Source organism: Malassezia pachydermatis (assembly GCF_001278385.1).
Source record: "Malassezia pachydermatis strain CBS 1879 chromosome Unknown scaffold1, whole genome shotgun sequence".
Classification (NCBI taxonomy): Eukaryota; Fungi; Basidiomycota; class Malasseziomycetes; order Malasseziales; family Malasseziaceae; genus Malassezia; species Malassezia pachydermatis.
The window spans coordinates 250,273-268,850 of record NW_017253138.1 but is presented as its reverse complement, the minus strand read 5'-3'; the positions used below and the strand labels follow the sequence as shown (position 1 = coordinate 268,850).

The 18,578-nt window shown below is 54.1% G+C and overlaps 14 protein-coding genes across 14 annotated transcripts; 7 read left to right on the top strand and 7 right to left on the bottom strand.

Annotated features, from left to right (window-relative positions):
* Positions 1-278: 278 nt before the first annotated feature.
* Malapachy_3033 (rna-binding protein) lies at positions 279-2,558 on the top strand (the record flags this gene model as incomplete). Its single annotated transcript, XM_018137512.1, has 1 exon — positions 279-2,558. One exon carries the CDS (start codon positions 279-281, stop codon positions 2,556-2,558), a length of 2,280 nt encoding a protein of 759 aa, XP_017994132.1.
* A 52-nt stretch (positions 2,559-2,610) lies between these two features.
* Malapachy_3017 (nicotinamide n-methyltransferase nnt1) lies at positions 2,611-3,339 on the bottom strand (the record flags this gene model as incomplete). Its single annotated transcript, XM_018137497.1, has 1 exon — positions 2,611-3,339. The coding sequence occupies one exon, from the start codon at positions 3,337-3,339 to the stop codon at positions 2,611-2,613; it is 729 nt and encodes a 242-aa protein (XP_017994216.1).
* Positions 3,340-3,572: 233 nt separating this feature from the next.
* On the top strand, positions 3,573-5,063 carry Malapachy_3060 (tpa: b-zip transcription factor; the record flags this gene model as incomplete). The annotated part of the gene is made up of 1 exon (XM_018137539.1): positions 3,573-5,063. The coding sequence occupies one exon, from the start codon at positions 3,573-3,575 to the stop codon at positions 5,061-5,063; it is 1,491 nt and encodes a 496-aa protein (XP_017993507.1).
* Positions 5,064-5,090: 27 nt separating this feature from the next.
* Positions 5,091-5,900, bottom strand: Malapachy_3048 (hypothetical protein; the record flags this gene model as incomplete). Its single annotated transcript, XM_018137527.1, has 1 exon — positions 5,091-5,900. One exon carries the CDS (start codon positions 5,898-5,900, stop codon positions 5,091-5,093), a length of 810 nt encoding a protein of 269 aa, XP_017993616.1.
* A 29-nt stretch (positions 5,901-5,929) lies between these two features.
* Positions 5,930-6,677, top strand: Malapachy_3026 (rib7-htp reductase; the record flags this gene model as incomplete). The annotated part of the gene is made up of 2 exons (XM_018137506.1): positions 5,930-6,158; positions 6,184-6,677. The coding sequence occupies 2 exons, from the start codon at positions 5,930-5,932 to the stop codon at positions 6,675-6,677; spliced, it is 723 nt and encodes a 240-aa protein (XP_017994049.1).
* On the bottom strand, positions 6,674-7,085 carry Malapachy_3052 (hypothetical protein; the record flags this gene model as incomplete). Its single annotated transcript, XM_018137531.1, has 2 exons — positions 6,674-6,917; positions 6,952-7,085. 2 exons carry the CDS (start codon positions 7,083-7,085, stop codon positions 6,674-6,676), a joined length of 378 nt encoding a protein of 125 aa, XP_017993669.1.
* Positions 7,086-7,748: 663 nt separating this feature from the next.
* On the bottom strand, positions 7,749-8,100 carry Malapachy_3053 (hypothetical protein; the record flags this gene model as incomplete). Its single annotated transcript, XM_018137532.1, has 2 exons — positions 7,749-8,014; positions 8,052-8,100. 2 exons carry the CDS (start codon positions 8,098-8,100, stop codon positions 7,749-7,751), a joined length of 315 nt encoding a protein of 104 aa, XP_017993668.1.
* An 807-nt stretch (positions 8,101-8,907) lies between these two features.
* Positions 8,908-9,964, bottom strand: Malapachy_3044 (cyclin-like protein; the record flags this gene model as incomplete). Its single annotated transcript, XM_018137523.1, has 2 exons — positions 8,908-9,797; positions 9,826-9,964. 2 exons carry the CDS (start codon positions 9,962-9,964, stop codon positions 8,908-8,910), a joined length of 1,029 nt encoding a protein of 342 aa, XP_017993618.1.
* A 67-nt stretch (positions 9,965-10,031) lies between these two features.
* Malapachy_3032 (hypothetical protein) lies at positions 10,032-11,439 on the top strand (the record flags this gene model as incomplete). Its single annotated transcript, XM_018137511.1, has 2 exons — positions 10,032-11,395; positions 11,436-11,439. 2 exons carry the CDS (start codon positions 10,032-10,034, stop codon positions 11,437-11,439), a joined length of 1,368 nt encoding a protein of 455 aa, XP_017994133.1.
* A 2,214-nt stretch (positions 11,440-13,653) lies between these two features.
* Malapachy_3066 (hypothetical protein) lies at positions 13,654-14,091 on the top strand (the record flags this gene model as incomplete). The annotated part of the gene is made up of 1 exon (XM_018137545.1): positions 13,654-14,091. One exon carries the CDS (start codon positions 13,654-13,656, stop codon positions 14,089-14,091), a length of 438 nt encoding a protein of 145 aa, XP_017993509.1.
* Positions 14,092-14,148: 57 nt separating this feature from the next.
* Malapachy_3009 (peptide methionine sulfoxide reductase msrb) lies at positions 14,149-14,617 on the bottom strand (the record flags this gene model as incomplete). Its single annotated transcript, XM_018137489.1, has 3 exons — positions 14,149-14,167; positions 14,206-14,324; positions 14,354-14,617. 3 exons carry the CDS (start codon positions 14,615-14,617, stop codon positions 14,149-14,151), a joined length of 402 nt encoding a protein of 133 aa, XP_017994180.1.
* Positions 14,618-14,896: 279 nt separating this feature from the next.
* Positions 14,897-15,154, bottom strand: Malapachy_3055 (hypothetical protein; the record flags this gene model as incomplete). Its single annotated transcript, XM_018137534.1, has 2 exons — positions 14,897-15,044; positions 15,084-15,154. 2 exons carry the CDS (start codon positions 15,152-15,154, stop codon positions 14,897-14,899), a joined length of 219 nt encoding a protein of 72 aa, XP_017993674.1.
* A 1,328-nt stretch (positions 15,155-16,482) lies between these two features.
* Malapachy_3064 (hypothetical protein) lies at positions 16,483-17,532 on the top strand (the record flags this gene model as incomplete). The annotated part of the gene is made up of 3 exons (XM_018137543.1): positions 16,483-16,941; positions 16,973-17,031; positions 17,067-17,532. 3 exons carry the CDS (start codon positions 16,483-16,485, stop codon positions 17,530-17,532), a joined length of 984 nt encoding a protein of 327 aa, XP_017993511.1.
* Positions 17,533-18,167: 635 nt separating this feature from the next.
* On the top strand, positions 18,168-18,451 carry Malapachy_3068 (hypothetical protein; the record flags this gene model as incomplete). Its single annotated transcript, XM_018137547.1, has 2 exons — positions 18,168-18,401; positions 18,437-18,451. 2 exons carry the CDS (start codon positions 18,168-18,170, stop codon positions 18,449-18,451), a joined length of 249 nt encoding a protein of 82 aa, XP_017993513.1.
* Between the last annotated feature and the right edge of the window lie 127 nt (positions 18,452-18,578).

The following is an 18,578-nucleotide window of genomic DNA, read 5'->3' as shown; positions in this document are numbered from 1 at the left end:
CCTCGAAGGCCCTGGCGGTCTTCGTAAGGCACGTGACATGGGGCCAGTCACAGCGAGGTCCACGCCGCTGGCTGGCTGGCCCCACGCTGGGCAGAGCGTGTCGCACCGCACGCATTGTGACAGTGTTCGCCCTTTGGGGTTCTTTGTTTGTCCACACAGCGACGCCCATTTTTTCCTGTTCGCAGAGTACCTTGTGTGTATAGGACTGGCTTTGTTGTTATCGCCTTGACCTCTTCCCCTCCTGTACACACACGCTTCTTGAGAACGCAGTGACGCTGATGCGATTTGTGCGGTCTCATGACAACGCACCGCGCCCTCTGTCACTCAATGGCACGCAGGAGGTCAACATCCATGCGTACCCTCACAGCGCTCCAGGGCTTGTAGCCCTTGATGCCAAGTCCACCAGCCCCCGTAGGAGCGATGCGGGGCACTCTTCGGCGGCTCTGTCGGACGCAAGTACCTCGTCGTTGATTGCCCCATACCCTTGCTCGTCTCACCATGCCTCTCATGGCTCCGGAATTGCGCTGCCAAGTACAGCAGACGATGCCTTGTTGCGAACGCATCCCACCGGCTCTCCATCGGCAGCGTTTGCAGCGTTGTCACGATCGTCCCATGCACAGCCACAGCGACCGTCATCGGCAGTGGATTTGCAGTTCCCACTCACGTCACCCTTCTTGCCAGAGCGTACGTCAAGTCGCGCAGAGCATACACGGCCTCGTGCACGTCGACCTGCCGATGATACCGACGCTTCGCATGTGACGTTGCATGGGGCCGCGGCAGGCGCCCATGCCGCTGGGGATCAACGTACTCAGCTGGTCGTGCAAAATCTACCGCCGCATGTCCGTTGGCAAGATATCAAGGATCTATTTCGTCGTGCTGGCACTGTACTCCGTGCCGATGTACATGCGCCTGCGCCTCTTGTATCGACGCACAATGGCGAGCGGCGCTCGTCGTTGAGTGCTACAGGCACCGTCCTCTTTGCGACAGAAGAAGATGCGTACCGCGCCATCGATACGCTACATGGATACACGTGGCATGGCCGCGTCCTCGATGTGCGTTTGGACGAGTCCATCACAGTCAACGAAGCGGAGCGTGATAGGACCTTTGGGTCGACATCGTCGCATTCCGTGCCGCCACGTCCCTCTTTCCCATCAAATGCGCCATGGCCGACACATCCCACCTCATCAACATCCATGCCATCGTCCACGGTGCTGCCTTACCCCGGCCGCGTGTTGTTTGTGGGCAATTTGCCTTTCCACTGTCAATGGCAAGACCTAAAAGATTTGTTCCGTGCAGCAGGCAATATCCAACGAGCCGATGTGGCGTTAAATGCGGACGGACGTAGCCGTGGATTCGGTACCGTGCTGTTTGCCTCGCCAGAAGATGCACAGACCGCTGTACGTTTGTACCATTGCTACGAGTACAGTGGCCGCATTTTAAAAGTACACTTTGACAGACATGCCTTGTACGGCCCTGTGAGTGCGGGGATCCCTACGGACCCATCGCAGTACACTGCCGCTTTTCAAGTGAATATGGGCCCTATGGCACCCGCCCCTCCTCCTCCTTCCATGCCGCCGACGCTGCCCCATGGTATGCTAGACATGGAGGATGGATGGCCTGTCCCACGTCCGGATGTGATGCCACCAACAGCGGCCGCCGCCGCTGCATCATCTGTAGCGCCTGCCCCGCCGACACATCACCCAGGCCGGATCAATATTCCACCCATGGGACCTATGGGCGCTATGACACCTACGTCTCTGCACATGACACTCACCCCTGGTATCCCTAACTACGTTATTCAATCAGTGCTGGAAACGCCACCTGTATACCCTTATATGATGAGCCCTGGCGTCGCGTTCAATTCGGCGCCGATGACGATGGGTCTGTCGTCGTACATGGGCAATGGCATCGCGCCGCCGGGCCCTACCATGGACACAATGCATGCGCCCACGACCACGCTGCCACCGACACCGCATTGGTCGCAGCCACCTCGGCCACGTGCGCAAGCTTCCTCGTTTGCCCACATGGCAGGCACACACATGGACACGCCGATTGCCAAGCGATCGCATGACGTGCTGGCCCCTGTCGGGACACAACGTGAGCGAGACGAGAGTGGGTATCCATTCCCCGTCACAGATGCTGATCTGTCTACGGCTGCCTCCTCACCGACAGAGCCGCACAGCACGTTGCCTTCGCTTCCCTCGGCGGCGGAGACTCAGGCGCCCCCAGCGGAGTGGAATGAGGACGTGTCGCCCACTAATACGTCAGCACCTACATCGAAAGAGTCTTCGTCCTTATCCATGTCCTCTAGTACACGTGAACTGACAGAGGCCATCGCGAAGCTCAGTGTGCATGGCACTGCACGCACAAAGCGCACGTCCAATACGAATGAACGCGTCGCGGCGGAGGCTGCCATGGATCGATTCCGTCGGAACGTGGCGGAAAAAGATCCTAGCGCCGCCGCGACGACTCGGTCGTCGGTATCGTCGTCCACATCGTCCACGTCTCTTCGAGGTGGGAGTGTGGATTTGTCGGTCGCCCCTGTACGCCAAGAGTGACGTGCATGAAAATGAGAAAAAATAGACATGGTTGGTCATGTATAGGAAATGTCTACGGTCGTCGAATGGTATAGCCGTGCACAGTGGCACGTACATGCTCGTCACCCGGGTCCTCTGGGAACATAGGCTGCAGGATCCATTCCTGGATTTTGTCGCAGACATACCCTCGCTCCCTGGCCACATCAAAGAAGGCCAAGTCACGATCCACCAAGTGCGGTCTGTGATGACTGAAAAAGACAAGAACCTGTGCATTGGGTGTAGAGGCGAGGCATTGGTCGACCGTATTCATAAGCGCAGGATGTGCTTGGTGATTAAAAATGAGGTCCGACATCAATATCAAACCAAATCCGTTTGGTGCATGCGCGAGGAGAGACGCGGGATCGGTGCCCCAAATATACCCTTCCGCCACGCCTGTAGGCTCGCACTGGTTGTGCGTGAGATTGTAGCGTACGTTGCCCATCAAATCTGGGTCGGGATAATCGGTCGCAACGACAGACTGTGCGCCCATTTTGACGCAACCGATGGACGGCAAGGCAGCCGCTGCGCCCAGCTCAAGCACGGCCTGGTTTTTCACCAATGCAGGGTGGTCTTCCAAGTAGTTGGTCAGCGTAGGCGCTGCATTCCATAAATAGTGACCCCAGAGCGGATGTGTACCCACCAAACGCAAGCGAATCACCGAGCCATTTTTCATAACATGCTGGGTTTCGGTGGGGGGAGGCGTAGGCGGACGAAAGTCTTTGGGCTCTTCAAACAGGGCCCATGATTCGCCCTCGTCGCTCATCCGTGGGAGGTGTGTCTGATGCGTGGAGGCCGCGAAGCATAGGTAGGTAGGCAGCGCGTCGCAGACTTTGAGTCACATGGCTCCACGTGTAGAATACATGCATAATCTGATTAGATCCTGGGTTCACAGTCTCCGCTGATGACATCGTGTCACACAGCCTGCCACAGAAGCTCTCGCCACAACGTTCAGTCCTAGTCCTACATCCTAGAAAGGGACACATACCACTTCGTTGCATGAGTGCCACGGCCATTGATCCCTCGCATGCTGTACGACTGGGCCCTCCTTCACCGATGTCCCTGCCATCCTCCACTGACATCCCTGAGGTGATTAAGCCTAGCAAAGAATGGGTGCTGCCTGCGCGTGGCAAACCAGGTCGAAAGCCTTCCGCGTCAGTTCCTTTGACAAAGCGCAAGGCACAAAATCGAGCTTCGCAACGTGCTTTCCGTGAACGACGCTCTGCGTACGTGACAGAGCTTGAACAAAAAGTGGCGCAATACGAAGCACGCGAAATTGAAGCCAACATTCAAATGCAACGGATTGCGCAGCAGTATAAAGAAGAGGCAACGGTACTCCGATCAGCCAACGAAGAACTTAAGGCACGGTGTGAGCAGTTGGAAAAACAAATGCAGGCGCTTCTTCCCTCCAAAATCAAGTCCTCTCCCACCCAAAGTCACCAGTCCATGTCGCCTCCCACGATACCCACACCGACATGTGCCAAACCAGACCCTACCTTGGAGCATGGATCGTCGTATCCGTTGTCGTCCCTCCCTCTCAAGGTGTCACCGCACGCAAAGTCTGCATCCAGCCCGCAGACGCGCGCGCCGATGGCGTCGGTTACATCGCCTTCTTCGAAATCACTTCCGACAGCCGGCTCTGTCACAGATGGGGCTCCTTACATGCAGGATGCCGAAGAAGATGATATGGAAATTGACTGTGGTTTTTGCACTGATGCTGAAGTGTGCGTATGCCGTGGTCAAGCCCGTCTAGATTTGGGTGAGGCAGCATCCAATCCCCCCCCTTCCTCGACGTCGACGTCAGTCAAGCTCACTGCTTTGCCACTCCGCACCATGCACAAGCCACGTTTGTGGACAACGACATTGGAGAGCGAGACGCCGCCCAAGCTGGCTTCCGCGCTGCCGTACTCTGTACAAGGACGTTCTACGGGGAATCGCAGTGCGCCACGCGCTCGCCTATGGCCGTATACAGATGCCCGCGCACCCCCGTCTACTCCATCGTCCACGTCCTCGTCAACAGGAATGATGTGTACCGGCGATCCACGCCACTGCCGCGCCTGCAATTCCGATCCTGCCTTGGCGGAATTCTGCACGGAAGTTCAGCGGACGATTCGTTGGCCCACGTCCACGCAGCGGCAAGGGACTCCCCTTCGTCAAGATAGTCAGGAAGAAGGAGAGTCGATCCCTCATGCCTTTGGTCGCCTGCGTAACCATCCCAACTTTTCCTCATGGCGCGGTGGCCTGGATATCCTGGCCGAAGTGGTGGCGCGTGATCCTGTGAGTCATCAAATATCAAAAGCTTGTGAATCGACCGCTCAGCCCACCTCCGCGTCAGAGCTGCCATCCACGGAGCGCCAGAAGCCCTACATCATAGTACGCGAAGAGGCTGTGTCGGAGGCTTTGTCCATGCTCGACAAGCCAGATACGGCCACGGCGTCGTCGCCTACGACGAACCAAGCAGCCCCTTCCCGCCGGCCATGGCCACGTTAACCCATGGAGTTTTATGTACGTATATAGCTACAGTTTAGCTCGGAACACCAGTGAGTCGTCCGATGGCGTAAATGGATCATGCCAGTCGGGTCCCATACCTGGCTCTGTATTGTTGTCAGGCACAAACGAGAAATCCCAGGCGCGTTCTTCGCCATGCAGCAGAAAAGAGGTAGCGCCATTGTACTCTTGGTGCCAGACATTGCCAGCCCGGGTATACTTGCTTACACTTGCCGTGCCTGCACGAATAGGCATCTCGCGTACATCCTCATACGAAGCGATCGTCTGAATCATACGGCCTAATGCAATAATAGAGGCGGCATGAGATACAAGGAGGACCCGCTCAATACCCCACGCAGCACATCGCTTTTCAATGCGCCGCATCACTTCACGCATACGTTCATGCAGCGCTGGAATGGTCTCCCCGTGGGGATCTGGGTATAACAACGGTGTCCATGCCAGCGAGATCGTCGGAAATTCGTCCACAACATGTTCGCCTGTGCGTGGACTAGGATGCACGCCCGTATCTTGAGGAAAAGCAGGTGCAAACCACTCTGCTAGTCCAGGTTCAACGCCAACAGGAATATGGAGACACTCAGCTACTGGCATGGCTGTGCGCAGACAGCGTGTATACGGTGAACACACAATCCACTGCGGCTGCTCCTCTGCCGGCAACGACGCAAAGAACGATGAGAGCTCGCCTGTCTGTTCTTCGCCGCGCGCCGTCAGCGGTGGATCACGGGGGATTACATTCCCTCCGCCAAAATGATTTGCATTCATACGGTGGGCATGTCGTGCCACATACAATGTCGTCAACATGGGGCAACCGAGACACGTCATGGATGTGGAGTGACGACGATCCTCGCGGTATGACGGACGCGTGGCTTGCTCGCTATGCCCCACAACCTCGGCAGGGCCGGCCGTGGGTCACATTGACCTTTGCACAGTCGCAGGATGGGAAAATCGCTGGTGCACAAAAGCAACAATTACGTCTGAGCGGCGAGCGTAGCATGACAATGACACATCGTATTCGATCCATGCACGATGCTATTTTGGTCGGCATTGGTACTATGATGGCGGACAATCCCCGTCTTAATGGTGCGTATACAAACACTAACAAAAGTGCGTCTAGATGGGTATACAGGTCCCTCACCACGACCCATTGTTCTGGATCGCGATCTTCGTACGCCACCGACTTGCCGTCTCATGGACGTCGCACGGGTCTCGCCCCCGATTCTGATGGCGTGCCCGCCATCCGAGCCTGACGCCTTGCATGGATGGCGCAAAAGAAAGGAAGCTCTAGAGGAGGCTGGATTCCTCGTTGAGTGTGTCGACATGGAGGGCACGCAACTGTCATGGTCGTCCATCTTGCAGCGACTAGCAGCGTTGCACCTCTCGTCCGTGATGATCGAAGGAGGCGCAGGTGTCATTGATAGTGTTCTACAAACACACACAGTATCGCCTATGATTGATGTGGTCCTTGTCACTGTGGCACCGACAGTAGTAGGGGAAGAGGGCTATGGGTATACGACATCATTGTTCGATATGCCAGCATGGCACGAGGCGAGTAGATGCTCCCTTTCCCCTGATACGGTGATTGCACTGCTTCCCCTTTAAGTTTTTGATAGAATACTTGCCACAAGCGCTGTTGCGTCGCTCAGTCGTGTTCGCTGGTCAAACAAAGCGCGTGTGGTAGCGCGAAGATCGCGCTGGGTATCAGAGCCAGGCTCGTTGGTTGTGAGACCCGCCAGACCATGGGCTTGAAGATGCTCAGATAGGGCCTGAATCTGTGTCTGCGCTACATCAAGAGCATCTTCAACAGCTTGGCCATCCGCTTCCCCAGCTAAGCCGATCGTTCTTTGATGTCAGTTGGCACAACGACAACACGTACATGCGCTCGAACAAAGCATCCATCGCTCGGCGTACAGCAGGTAGGTGGACTTGCTGCAAGGCATCGATGGCCTGTATCATTTTTTGCACGTCCGTCGAGGACGCTGTGCCATTGGCGGCCACGGACGACGACATGGCTTGGCTTGTGGAGAACGTGCTGGGCGTGTGGAGGAGAGAGCGGGGATGGAAGAATGACGTAATGCTAGACTTGCCCCGGCCCCGACATGCATCTAACGGCGATTCGTAAACCACGGAAGCGGGGCTAGTAGGCGCCGGATGAGTAGTGATACTGGGTCGGATGCGACACCGGCGCTCCCAGCACTGCCGGACCTACGCGTCGAGCAATTATTTTTGCAAACAGTCAAGCAACATGTAACCATTGAAGAGACAGAGGGCCAGCCATCGCTGCTGCCGACGTCCTATACAAATTGGCATCGAGTCACTAATATCCGATGGTACGTACAAAAACTGACTGATCGTAGGGGGGCTCTCTTGTATCAGCTCTTTTGGGAGCAAGTGCTTAGTCCCATATGGCAAGGCATGTTGTGGGGTTTGGCTGGCATCTCGTTTGTTCAGGCGCGCCAAGCGTTCGCGTTAGCGCGTGCAGCCAGGCTACAGCGATCATCCTCTGCTGCGGCACCGGCACGCGGTCGAACTCCCATTATCGGTCCATTGCTAGCTCGCATTGGATTAGGGCGCATAGCTATATAGATACCATTACCATGTATGAACAGCAAATAGAGATAAGAAAAGGCAAAGATATATACGTATATGTCAAACGGGTGTGTGGCGTTAATCTTACTTTTCGGTCTGCGCCTTCACGGCATTGGCGCAGAGGGAGAGGGCTTGCAGCCTAGGTGTACACTTTTCCGCTAGCACATCCTGCGATGCATCTTTGAACTGGAACAGGCACTGGTCGTACTCTTGAATGAGTGAGCCACATGTCTGCTTGATCGTCTGGAGCATCGGTACGGCATTCGCGGCGCAATTTGCCAACTCTTGCTGCGTCTTTTTGCAGGCCATTTGATTGCCATTGTTCGCAAGAATGCACCGCTGGAAAGAGGCTGCATGTTAGCAATGGGATTCCTCATGACAACCTACCCAACTCGAATTGGCACTCTTTCCCGACCGAGTCCATCATATGTTCCATGTGTGGAGAAATGTGGTGGAGAAAAAGGAAGCGTACGCGTGGTCTGACCGCAGCAAAGCACGCCTCACGATTGCCTTGGTATGCCGGCCCCTCTCGTGGGAGCGTTGCCCCCTCGACGGCGACTTGTCGGTGTACTCCTCGCCACCCAACTTGACTATGTCGGTACGCAGCACTACGTGCGTGAGGTTCTGCGTGAATACAGCGCCCACCCAGACAGCCCCTTTCTGGAGGCAGAGGGCACGCAAGCTATGGATCTGCTGGTAATCCCTAGTGATGTATCGATCGTGCCACTCCAGGAACATACGCAGGCTGCTTCAGTTGCCATACTTGTTGGAACACATAGCGTGCCTTCCGACATTGTGTCCCTTCGTACACTCTTTCAAGCGGGATGCCGTGTGATGGACTTCGGGCGTGTTCAGCGGAGATGCGGCGCCGAAACGATCATCACGGACGTGGCTGTCCTTGGCATGATACCCTTACTACGCTTTGGCGAGACAGTATGCACTGAAAGTGCAGCGCAGGCAGCGAGCGAGTGCTGGTCCACTCTCGAAGCGCTGTATACACGGCTCCCAGAGTCTTCGCATATCATACTGGTATACGAGCCTGGAAGGAGCGGGGTGAATCCAAGCTGGATGTTGTCCGTTGTGCAAGCTGTACGACGGCAATGCCTAGCCGCCCAACCTGCTCGCAACGACGCATCCTTGATTATACTATACAAAGGGCCCGTTCAGCCAGGGGTGTATGAGCACCTCTACGATGGTATTGATGGCATTCTAGTAGAGGCAGATACCTGCACACCCCAGGCGTTCATGCAGCTAGCCGTTGAGGTGTATCAGGCAGGTCGTACGACGGCGCAGCTAAGGTAGAAAGGGTATGAGCGCCGCCATCGATAAGCAGTAAAGCCTTGTATCGATCATTTCGCATACGATAGAGCCGCTGGAACATAGCCGCGTGATCCGTAAAGGCGATGCGAGTATTGGTAGCAGGTAGTGAGAGTTCGTGCCATAGGGTATAATGTGCCATCATTTGCTGGACGATGCGGGTGACCATAGGCAAGGAGACATTGAGGCCGGCTAAGAAAGAGACAACATCGTCCGTGGCCATGGACTGCTCGTTGGTATACGTGGCATCATATATATGTTCGGCAGTGGTGGGATGCAATATGACCGCGAGGTACAAGCTGGCGATGGCCAGCATATACGGCGGTTGCTCCAGCGGAAGACTGGTTCTGTACATATCATTCACAATGAGCCAGCACACCTGCAGTAAGCTGTCAGACTTGGCATGATCCCCATCCTCCGCATACACGTGCGGTGCAGGGCGTCCTCCGCGCTGCGGAGGCCGATGTGCGAGGCAGGCCTGGCAGAGGTGTGGTAGGGAGCTGTAGGGATGAAACACGACGAGATCGAATTCTAGCTCTTCGAGCAGGAAGAATTCCATTTCGGCAATCATCGATACGCTATTAGGCAGGTCTTTGTAGCCCCATTCGCTCATCATTTTGGCAGCCTCGGCACAGAAGGTGCGAATCCGGACCGGCGACTCTTCCACTTTGCTGGCCACATATACGCATGTCACAAGGACCAAAATGGGATCAGTGGCAGCGTATGAATTGTGAATATAAAATCGCTGGAAATAGACACTGGCAGTAGCCACTACGCGTTGCCGAAGTTGCAGACGTTTCGCAAGGGTAATGATTGCTAGCGGTAAGTGTATGCAGCCACCTACTGTCTAAGCACCATGTGCTAATAGCCAAGATCTCATGAGAGTCCGCATACCGTCGATCCTCCTCGCGTGCTGCCTCGATCTCAGTCGACTCCAACAGCCAGCGATGACACTGTGTCGAGTGCCAGTAATTGGCGGCCATGGCGGTCGTATAGCATCCATTTCTGTTGTGGAGGCGATGTACCCAACGCGCGTCGATCGATGAACGTATGACAACACTGCGACGCAAACGCGTGCGCACCGCGGACAACTGGGATGTACAGAGAGTCGGTGCGCTGCCTAGTTCGATTGAGGAAGAGCAAGCGCAGTTGAGAGCGGCCTTGGCCGCAAGTGCAGCGACGGTCGCATGTCCTATTTGCGATACGTGCTGGCCGCCAGACGATATCGAGCGGCATGTGAACCAGTGCATTGATGGCCCATCGAAAAAAGCGCCGGCACCCAACGACGAAGGGAAGGAAGAAAAGAATCCTGCTATGGTGCAGCAGCAATGGGCATCGATTTTGCCAGGGGAGAAAAAGGTGGTGGGATCGCGGCGTATGCCATTCTACAAAATCTTAGACGGCATGCCGATCAGCGTAGACGCGTTTCGATACGGCGCGATTCCTGGGTGCACAGCGTACATCTTAACACACTTTCACTCGGATCACTACGGCGGTCTCACATCCAAGTGGGTGCATGGCCCGATCTACTGTACACAGATCACGGCGCGTCTCGTCGAGAAGCATCTGCATGTTGATCCGCAGTGGCTGCATCCGCTGCCATGGGACAAGTCTGTGCTATTGCCAGATACAGGCGGCGTGCATGTGACGTGCATTCCTGCCAATCACTGCCCAGGCGCAGCGATGATCGTTGTAGAAGGGCCACATACCGCGCACATTCACCCACATAGTACGCCGAGTCCCTACATCGGACTGCCTCGTACGTTTCGGTATCTGCACTGTGGCGACTTCCGTGCATGTCCAGCCCAGCTTGCGCATGCCGCCATGCAAGCGCCCTTTGACGTGGTGTACTTAGACACGACGTACCTGGATCCACGCTACGCCTTCCCTCCGCAGCCCCATGTGGTGCAGGCGTGTGTTGATATGCTGACAGCACCTGCACCGGAGCCCACCTTATCGACATGGCTACAAAAGAACCCCGTCCTTGATGCCCCCCTTGTGGTCGTGGGCACCTATTTGCTAGGCAAGGAGCGGCTGATCAAAGCGCTGGCCCATGCGCTGCAGACGCGCATATACTGCTCAGATGCACGCAAGTACGATACCTACGCTCTGCTTAACGATCCTGCGCTGGTCGAGTGTCTTACACGGGACCCACGAGAGGCGCGTGTGCATGTTTTATCGCTGGCCGGTGTCCAAAAAGAGGCCTTGCTTGAGTATACGCAAGCACTGCAGCGCCGTGGTCTGCGAATTACACATACGATGGCTTTCCGGCCTACAGGCTGGACGTACCGCCAAACCACGACGCTTACACCACAGCAATCCCTAGCTGATATCATGGCGCATTTTACACCGCTGCCTTCCTATACCCGCACATCGATGCAAGCGACCAAAGACAGCACACCGCAGCTTCGGATGTACGCTGTGCCGTACTCGGAGCACTCGTCGTTCTTCGAGTTGATGGCATTCATGCTCTCGCTCACCTACCGCCGCGTCGTGTCCACGGTTCATAGTGGCGGCGCGCAGCAACAGAAACGTGTGCAAGCCTGGCTGCATATGTGGACCATGGCCGTGCGAGCGAAGCGCGCTCCCGACATACATCCACGATCCGACGAATACTGGTAGTACCTATAGAAACGTTATCTACACGGACAACTCCGCCGCGTGCGCATTCTTCAGCGCCTCCGCGTACGGCTCCAGCGCAGGACGCACCCACTTAGCCAGGAAACTGTCAACCTGCTGCGGCGCACGACCAATGAACGTCGACGGGTCCAGCAGCTGGTCGAGGTGGTCGACGATCGGCTGGAAGTACGGATCCTTGCGCACCCGGTCAATCAGATCGTTCTCGCCGCCCTCTTCCTTCACAACACGCGCGGCCTCACGCGAGAGCACACGGATCTTCTCGTGGCACTCCTGACGGTCGCCACCGGCACGCACCATGGCCATGATGATGTTCTCCGTCGCCATGAACGGCAGCTCCGCAGCGATGTGGCGCTTGATGATGGCTGGGTACACAACCAGACCCTCTGTAATGTTCTGCAGCACAGTGAGAATCACATCCGCCGTTAGGAACGACTCAGGGATCGTCAAGCGACGGTTCGCACTGTCGTCGAGCGTGCGCTCCATCCACTGGCCGCCAGCCGTCTCACGCGCACTGGTGATGGTGTTGCCCAGCCAGCGGGCGAGACCACACACACGCTCCGACCGCATCGGGTTGCGCTTGTACGCCATCGCACTCGAGCCAATTTGGTCCTTCTCAAACGGCTCCTCGACCTCCTTGAGGTGACACAGCAGACGAATGTCCGTCGCCATCTTCAGCGCGGAAGCAGAGAACGAAGCCAGCGTCATCAGCACATCAAAGTCAATCTTGCGCGAGTACGTCTGGCCCGTCACAGGCATCGCATGCGGGAAGTCAAACAGCGAAGTGACACGCTCATCCAGCGCCTCAACCTTGTCGTGGTCGCCATCAAAGAGCTGCAGGAAACTCGCCTGCGTACCTGTCGTACCCTTCACACCACGGAAGCCTAGGTCATCACGCGCACGCTGAATGTTGCGCAGATCCCACAACAGCTCCTGGATCCACAGCGTAGCACGCTTACCGACCGTCGTAAGCTGCGCCGGCTGCATGTGCGTGAAGCCCAGCGTAGGCAGGTCACGGTACTTCTCCGCAAACTTCGCAAGACGGTCAATGACTACGGCCAGCTTGGGCAGAAGGAGGTCAAGACCCTTGCGCAGGAAAATGAGGTCCGCATTGTCAGTCACATAGCACGACGTCGCGCCCAGGTGGATGAACGGCGCAGCGGCCGGCGCCACGAGACCAAACACATGCACATGCGCCATGACATCGTGACGACGACGCTTCTCCTCCTCTGCAGCAAGCTTCATTTGCTCCTCGTCCAGCGTCAGGTGTGCACGCATCTGCTCGATCGCCTCATCAGGAATCGGCAAGCCCAGCTCCTTCTCCGCAATGGCCAGATTCAGCCAGAGCTGACGCCAAGTGCCAAAGCGCGTCTACCTATTAGCAGTTGATCAATATACGTACGGCATTCGAGAAGAGATTCGACATCTCCTTGCTCGCATAGCGGCTAGAAAGGGGGGATTGCCAGCTGTCCATGGTGTAGAGAAAAGGAGTGACTCCGTCACTTTTCGCTCTCGGCGCACGGCGTCGTGCTGCAATGGAGGTTTACTCGCTTGCTGGCGGCCTCCTCCACATTGTCACGTGCGTCCCACGGTGCGACCCCTGGTGAAGCGCCGCCGTTTTCTTCGTTTGCCCTCATGCCCCACTAGAAGGGGGCCTCGTACTATAGGTAAGTCTCGTCCCCGTCCCCCGCCCCTCCTCGAATGATGAGCCTTAAGAACCAAGCTCTAGAATTACTCTGCATGCAAAAATGGAGACAAATTCTTAGTTATCAGTTTCAGCCTTGTCTGATTCTTCCTTTCCCTCCCCTATCGTGTACGAAGAGCATGCTAACATGGACAGCTGTGTATGTATCAGACCATATCCACTGGGATGAAATGTTTTCCGATGGGCGGACCTAATCGGGGAGTCTCCTGGCGCAAGCCAGCCTCGACGCGAGTGTACAAAATGCGTCTATGGGGTCGTGGGGCTCGCTGTTGAGGATTCATCGGTTGCTGATCTGGTGGTCACCTACGAACACGACTAACAGGACCAGATATGATAGACACACCATCGCCGGCGGCTGACACGAACTCGGGTGAGCCGACATGGCCTCTTCCCGATACATTGGTCGATCAGTATAAGCAGCAAGGTCACTTTGATCAGACCCGAAAAGCACTTTATCAAGCCTTTCTTCAGAGCGAGCAGTACAAAGAAGTACATGCAAAGCTCCATGCGTTCATGCAGGCATACGTGGAGAAAGGAGCGGATCGGCTCGTCTACCGCGATGCTCGGTTGCGACACAGTGATTTGATGCATGCGCTGAATAGAGAGCCCTGGTTCGAGGAAGCCATGTCGGCGTTGGCCAATACCAAAGACGAGTCACAAACCACGTCCCAGCCTTGGCTGGATGAGCACGGTGACTTGGCACAGCAAGTGCGTGCACAGCTAGCTTTGATGCTCGATGCGAGGACGGAGGAGAACGAGGCGAGTTAATGCGAGAACTTTGTATAGTATTCATATGCATCTATATATACCCAAGAAAATCACAAATCACTGGTCCTCTTTGTGGCTGCCAATGTTAGAGAGCACGAAGCAAGACATACGCACAAACTCAACGAGATAGAATTGACACAATGACGTTCATCGGTCGGCGTAGGAAAGCCTTCACCATAGAATACATGGCCCAAGTGACCGCCACAGTTTTTACAGGTAATTTCGGTGCGGCGCTGCGAATGAGTAGATCGTGTGCACATACCATGCCAAACGAAAAGTCATCATGACGATCGATAGCACCCGGGAAAGCCTCAAAAAATGCTGGCCAGCCACACCCGCTATCAAATTTGCTTGTGCTCTTATACAAAGGAGCCTGACAGCCTGCACAGCAATAGACACCATGATCGTAGTGCTTGTCATAAGCACCAGTACCAGCACGCTCTGTGCCCTTTTGACGCAGTACACGGAACTGCTCAGGGCTGAGAACGGCACGCCATTCCGACTCCGATTTGGGTAGCGATGTCATTTTGTGTGCAAGCCGAAATGAAACAGATAGTCGAGAAGGGGGAGGCACGCGTGTGGCAATTCGGACCACAGAGCCAAAGCGGACCATGCGGTGGAGAAGCAACCTGACTGTCTCGACGGCGCCGCCCCTAGCCCCCCCTCCATGCCCCTACAAGTTCTCCCTACGATGGCCATAGTAAAAAGCAAACAAAGTCGTATTGACTATAAGAAAGGACATATATACGTAGGCAACCGTACGAGGCGCAAAGATCCATACACTAGAATGAGATGACCACTGCCTTTACAGATCCGATTTCTCAGGAAATTGAAGAGGTACTTCCTTCTGAGCCTCTTCCTTGGCACCATTAGCCTTTTCTTCCTCATTAGCACCTAGAGGGTGCTTGTGACCAGTGTTACGCTCGTAATTTTCCATCGTTTGACGGTATTTGCTATGGGCCGTAAGCCTTATCATAGAATCACATACATACGCTGCAAGGTTCCTTCCCTGCATTTGGATACGCTCAAAGGCAGAGGAAGCGTCTACACTTTTCTCACTCATGGCGGTGTAAGGTAGAGAATGAACGTTCGTAACCTATTCAGGACGCATGGACCTTTCACCTTCCCCAGATCGCGCCACGTGGAGGTGGCAAGAACTTGGCACGGACACTTGTCCATAGTTTCATAGCCGCCATGATGCGGCGAGGGTGGGTCTGCCTTTTTCTAGGGCTATGCATACTTCTTTGTATAGTGGCAGAAGCGAAAGAGTCTGATTTGGAGCGCATTGCATACGACGATATTAAGGCCCTCTCATTTTACGATGGGAAAATCACAACCAGCCGTCGGAAGCCCCCCATCCCGCAATTGACATGTGAGGGCGAGCTTTGCAAGAAGCTGAAAGTTCGTGTTATTCAATGTATCCACCGAGGCGATGAGCAATGGCGTTGCGAAGCTCAGCTTCCTCTGTATGCAAACCTGGGAGCTGTGCATGTATCCTGTGAGGGTTGGGACAATGCGAATGACAAGTACATCGTCAAAGGCTCGTGTGGCTTGACTTACGAGCTCATACCCCAGAATGAGCCTGGACAAAGGTCTTGGGGTGGGTTCTTGTTCCTCGTTGTGTTCTGGACATTCGCGATATTCATTTTGCTGTCCTTCTTGCACACTTGCCTTGGTAAGGAAGTAGCACCAACCCCAGTCTCTGACCCTGGCACAGGTGCTCCCCCTCCATACAAAGCATCACAGGGGCCTACATTTACTTCGCCAGTTTCTCGATTCTTTACAGCCATTGGACTAGGTGCAGTGGCAGGGTATCTCTTCTCATCCAGGCCGGTTGGTCAGCGCGAGACGATGGACGAGCAATATCGCCCCTTCCCTGCCTACGGAACAATGCCTCACCATGGTGTATACTATGGAGATGCAGCGACACAACTAGGAAGTCAACATACCACCTCTTCCAGCACACACACTAGCACTGGATATGGCGACTCGGACAACCGTTAACAAATTTGTCATAGTATTAGGTACACACATACACTAGTGACGTGGTCCAAGCTCTCCCCTCCACTTCCATCATCCCAAACGGTACCTGCCATGCGATGGGGATGGATCTTAGCCATCGCGGTAAGCGGTTCGCTTCCTACGGTTTTAAGTGAAAGGAATGCGAAAATATTCGCTCAAGAAATCCTTGCTACGGACCAATTCGGCGTGGTTTTTGAAGCGGAGTCTCTGCCGATCACTCAAGCTCTCGAACTGTTGCACCGAGAGCCTCTCTCTAAGCCTGTATTGACCAATAGTACCACCAAATGGGACAATGCTGGACAATACGAGATCTTCAGAGCTACGGAAGCTGAATCGTATCTATGCAAAATACCCACCGAAGAAGACATTATGGCTAAGAGAGATCACAAGGAGAAAGTTCGCTTGACGCAGGCTGATGCAGATGCGATTCTCCAACGTGGACTGACCATCCTGGATACACTCTCTGACTTTGAAATTCGTCACAGAATCGGGTACTTCTCGCATATTTTGCGTTACGGGAAACACTTCTTGCAAATGCCGAATTATATCCTGGAGTACCGGGAAAGTAGTGGCCTTTCAGCCCCACTTTTCGACGACGCAAGTAACATTCCGAAAGACCATTACTTCTTGGGTCGATGGCCAAAGAGCAAGGGCATGGAATCAAATCCACAAAACTCGATACTTGTGCCGATGCTTGCTAAACCATCAACAGAGACGCATGATGGCAATGATGATCTGTACTCGTCAGATGTATTTTATATCCAACAAATCTGGGCAGATGGTACAATCTGCGACTTGAATGAAAAACCTCGTACTACCACAATCAAGGTATGTGTGTTTAGAAAAATCTCACATACAGTATTACTGTGGCTCCCACACAGCGATTGAGTTGCTGACCGAGGTACAAACATGCGAATAGTACGTAACAGAGAAAGGTCTGCTAACTGTGGCAGTACAGCCATTGTCTCTGTGGAAGCACTCTGTGATGAGCCTTACTTCCATCTACCCGACATCAAGCCTGTCAACGAAGTAAATTGCCGCCTCATTGTCCCGGATGAGGAGAAAGAACAAGAGGCCTACACGGAGTATGTTAAAAAGCTTCAGAAGGACATGCTGAATGCTCATGAGCATGTTGATGAGCAGTATTATCAGTACCCTCCTGAGAAGGACAATTTTGATGTGCTCGACGATGCAGCGCTAAACTTTGAACTGGATAAAGATCCAGCATTGACACCGGAGGTCCCTGCGAAGGAGGAAACTATCGATGATAAAGATCTGGACCAAATTCTGTTTGAATTGTTTGTCAAAGCTACGGTCAATCCTGATATGCGTGACAGTAGGGTGGATGAGGAAGAGGGAGACGTTTCACGCGACACAGAGGTAAACGATCAGGCGCTGCATGATTTGTACGATTTGTAATAGAATGGTATCCAGCCGTTGATAATAGCACCATGTCGAAGACGTCCGTCTGATGTCATCGTGCCCTACCTGGAGAGCCCTACCTATAATTTGCACGACATTGCGTTTAATCGTCCGAATTCTGGCCATTTGGGTACCTCCACCAAGCCGACAAAGCTACTGTTAACCAACATTTCCTTTCTCGGCCATCTGCGATGGATCCAGATACATTTTTACCGCGTTCTTTACGCATAGAGGCCACAGAAGAAAATGCGGAGAAAGTTCCTAGCGTGAATGCACATCTCATGCCTTTCTCCATTGATTTCAATGGTCCCGCACCTGTACAGACGTACTTTGTGACACATCCAGTGCACGATCCGTCCGATGACCCTACCTCACACAATGAAAACGAGCTAACAGCCTCATTCCGTGGTCGGAGAATCCATGCAATAAAAATGCCATTACCAAAGAACTATCGACTCGATTTTTTTCGTGTTGAGGAGGACAAAAGCACACCACGGAGCACAAGAAGGACATCTTCTGCACCGAAGCCTGTGTCACAACCTATTCGAAACGTGAGTTCGCATGCACCTGTTCGTGGCTCTCGTTTCACATTGGATGATGAAGATGAAGATAAAGATGAAGAAATGACGTGCATGACTGCTATTCGCGATGAATTCTCGGCCATCCCGGATGAAGACGATATCCCTTCTACATTTTTGCATGAGGCGGATTCATCTACCACAGTCTTAAACCCAACCCATGTTCTTCGGCCTGCTTACATGTGTGGAACCTCTGTGTGGATATGGGGGCCTGATGGCCCTGTTGATGGCGGCTATGATCCTTTTATTTTGACGTGCCAGGACTGGGTTGGACAAGTGGCACCTCTGGTACGTATCTCTTCGATGTTCTAATGCTTTCCAAGCTTCACGAAGTCTAATTTACATAGCGTCGCATACCCAGCATAAATAAATAGTTAAGGCAAAAATTTATATCACAAAACATATTTGGTGCAGTTGGAAACTATGTTACAAATTATAGACCAACCTAGTGATCACGACGGGCGA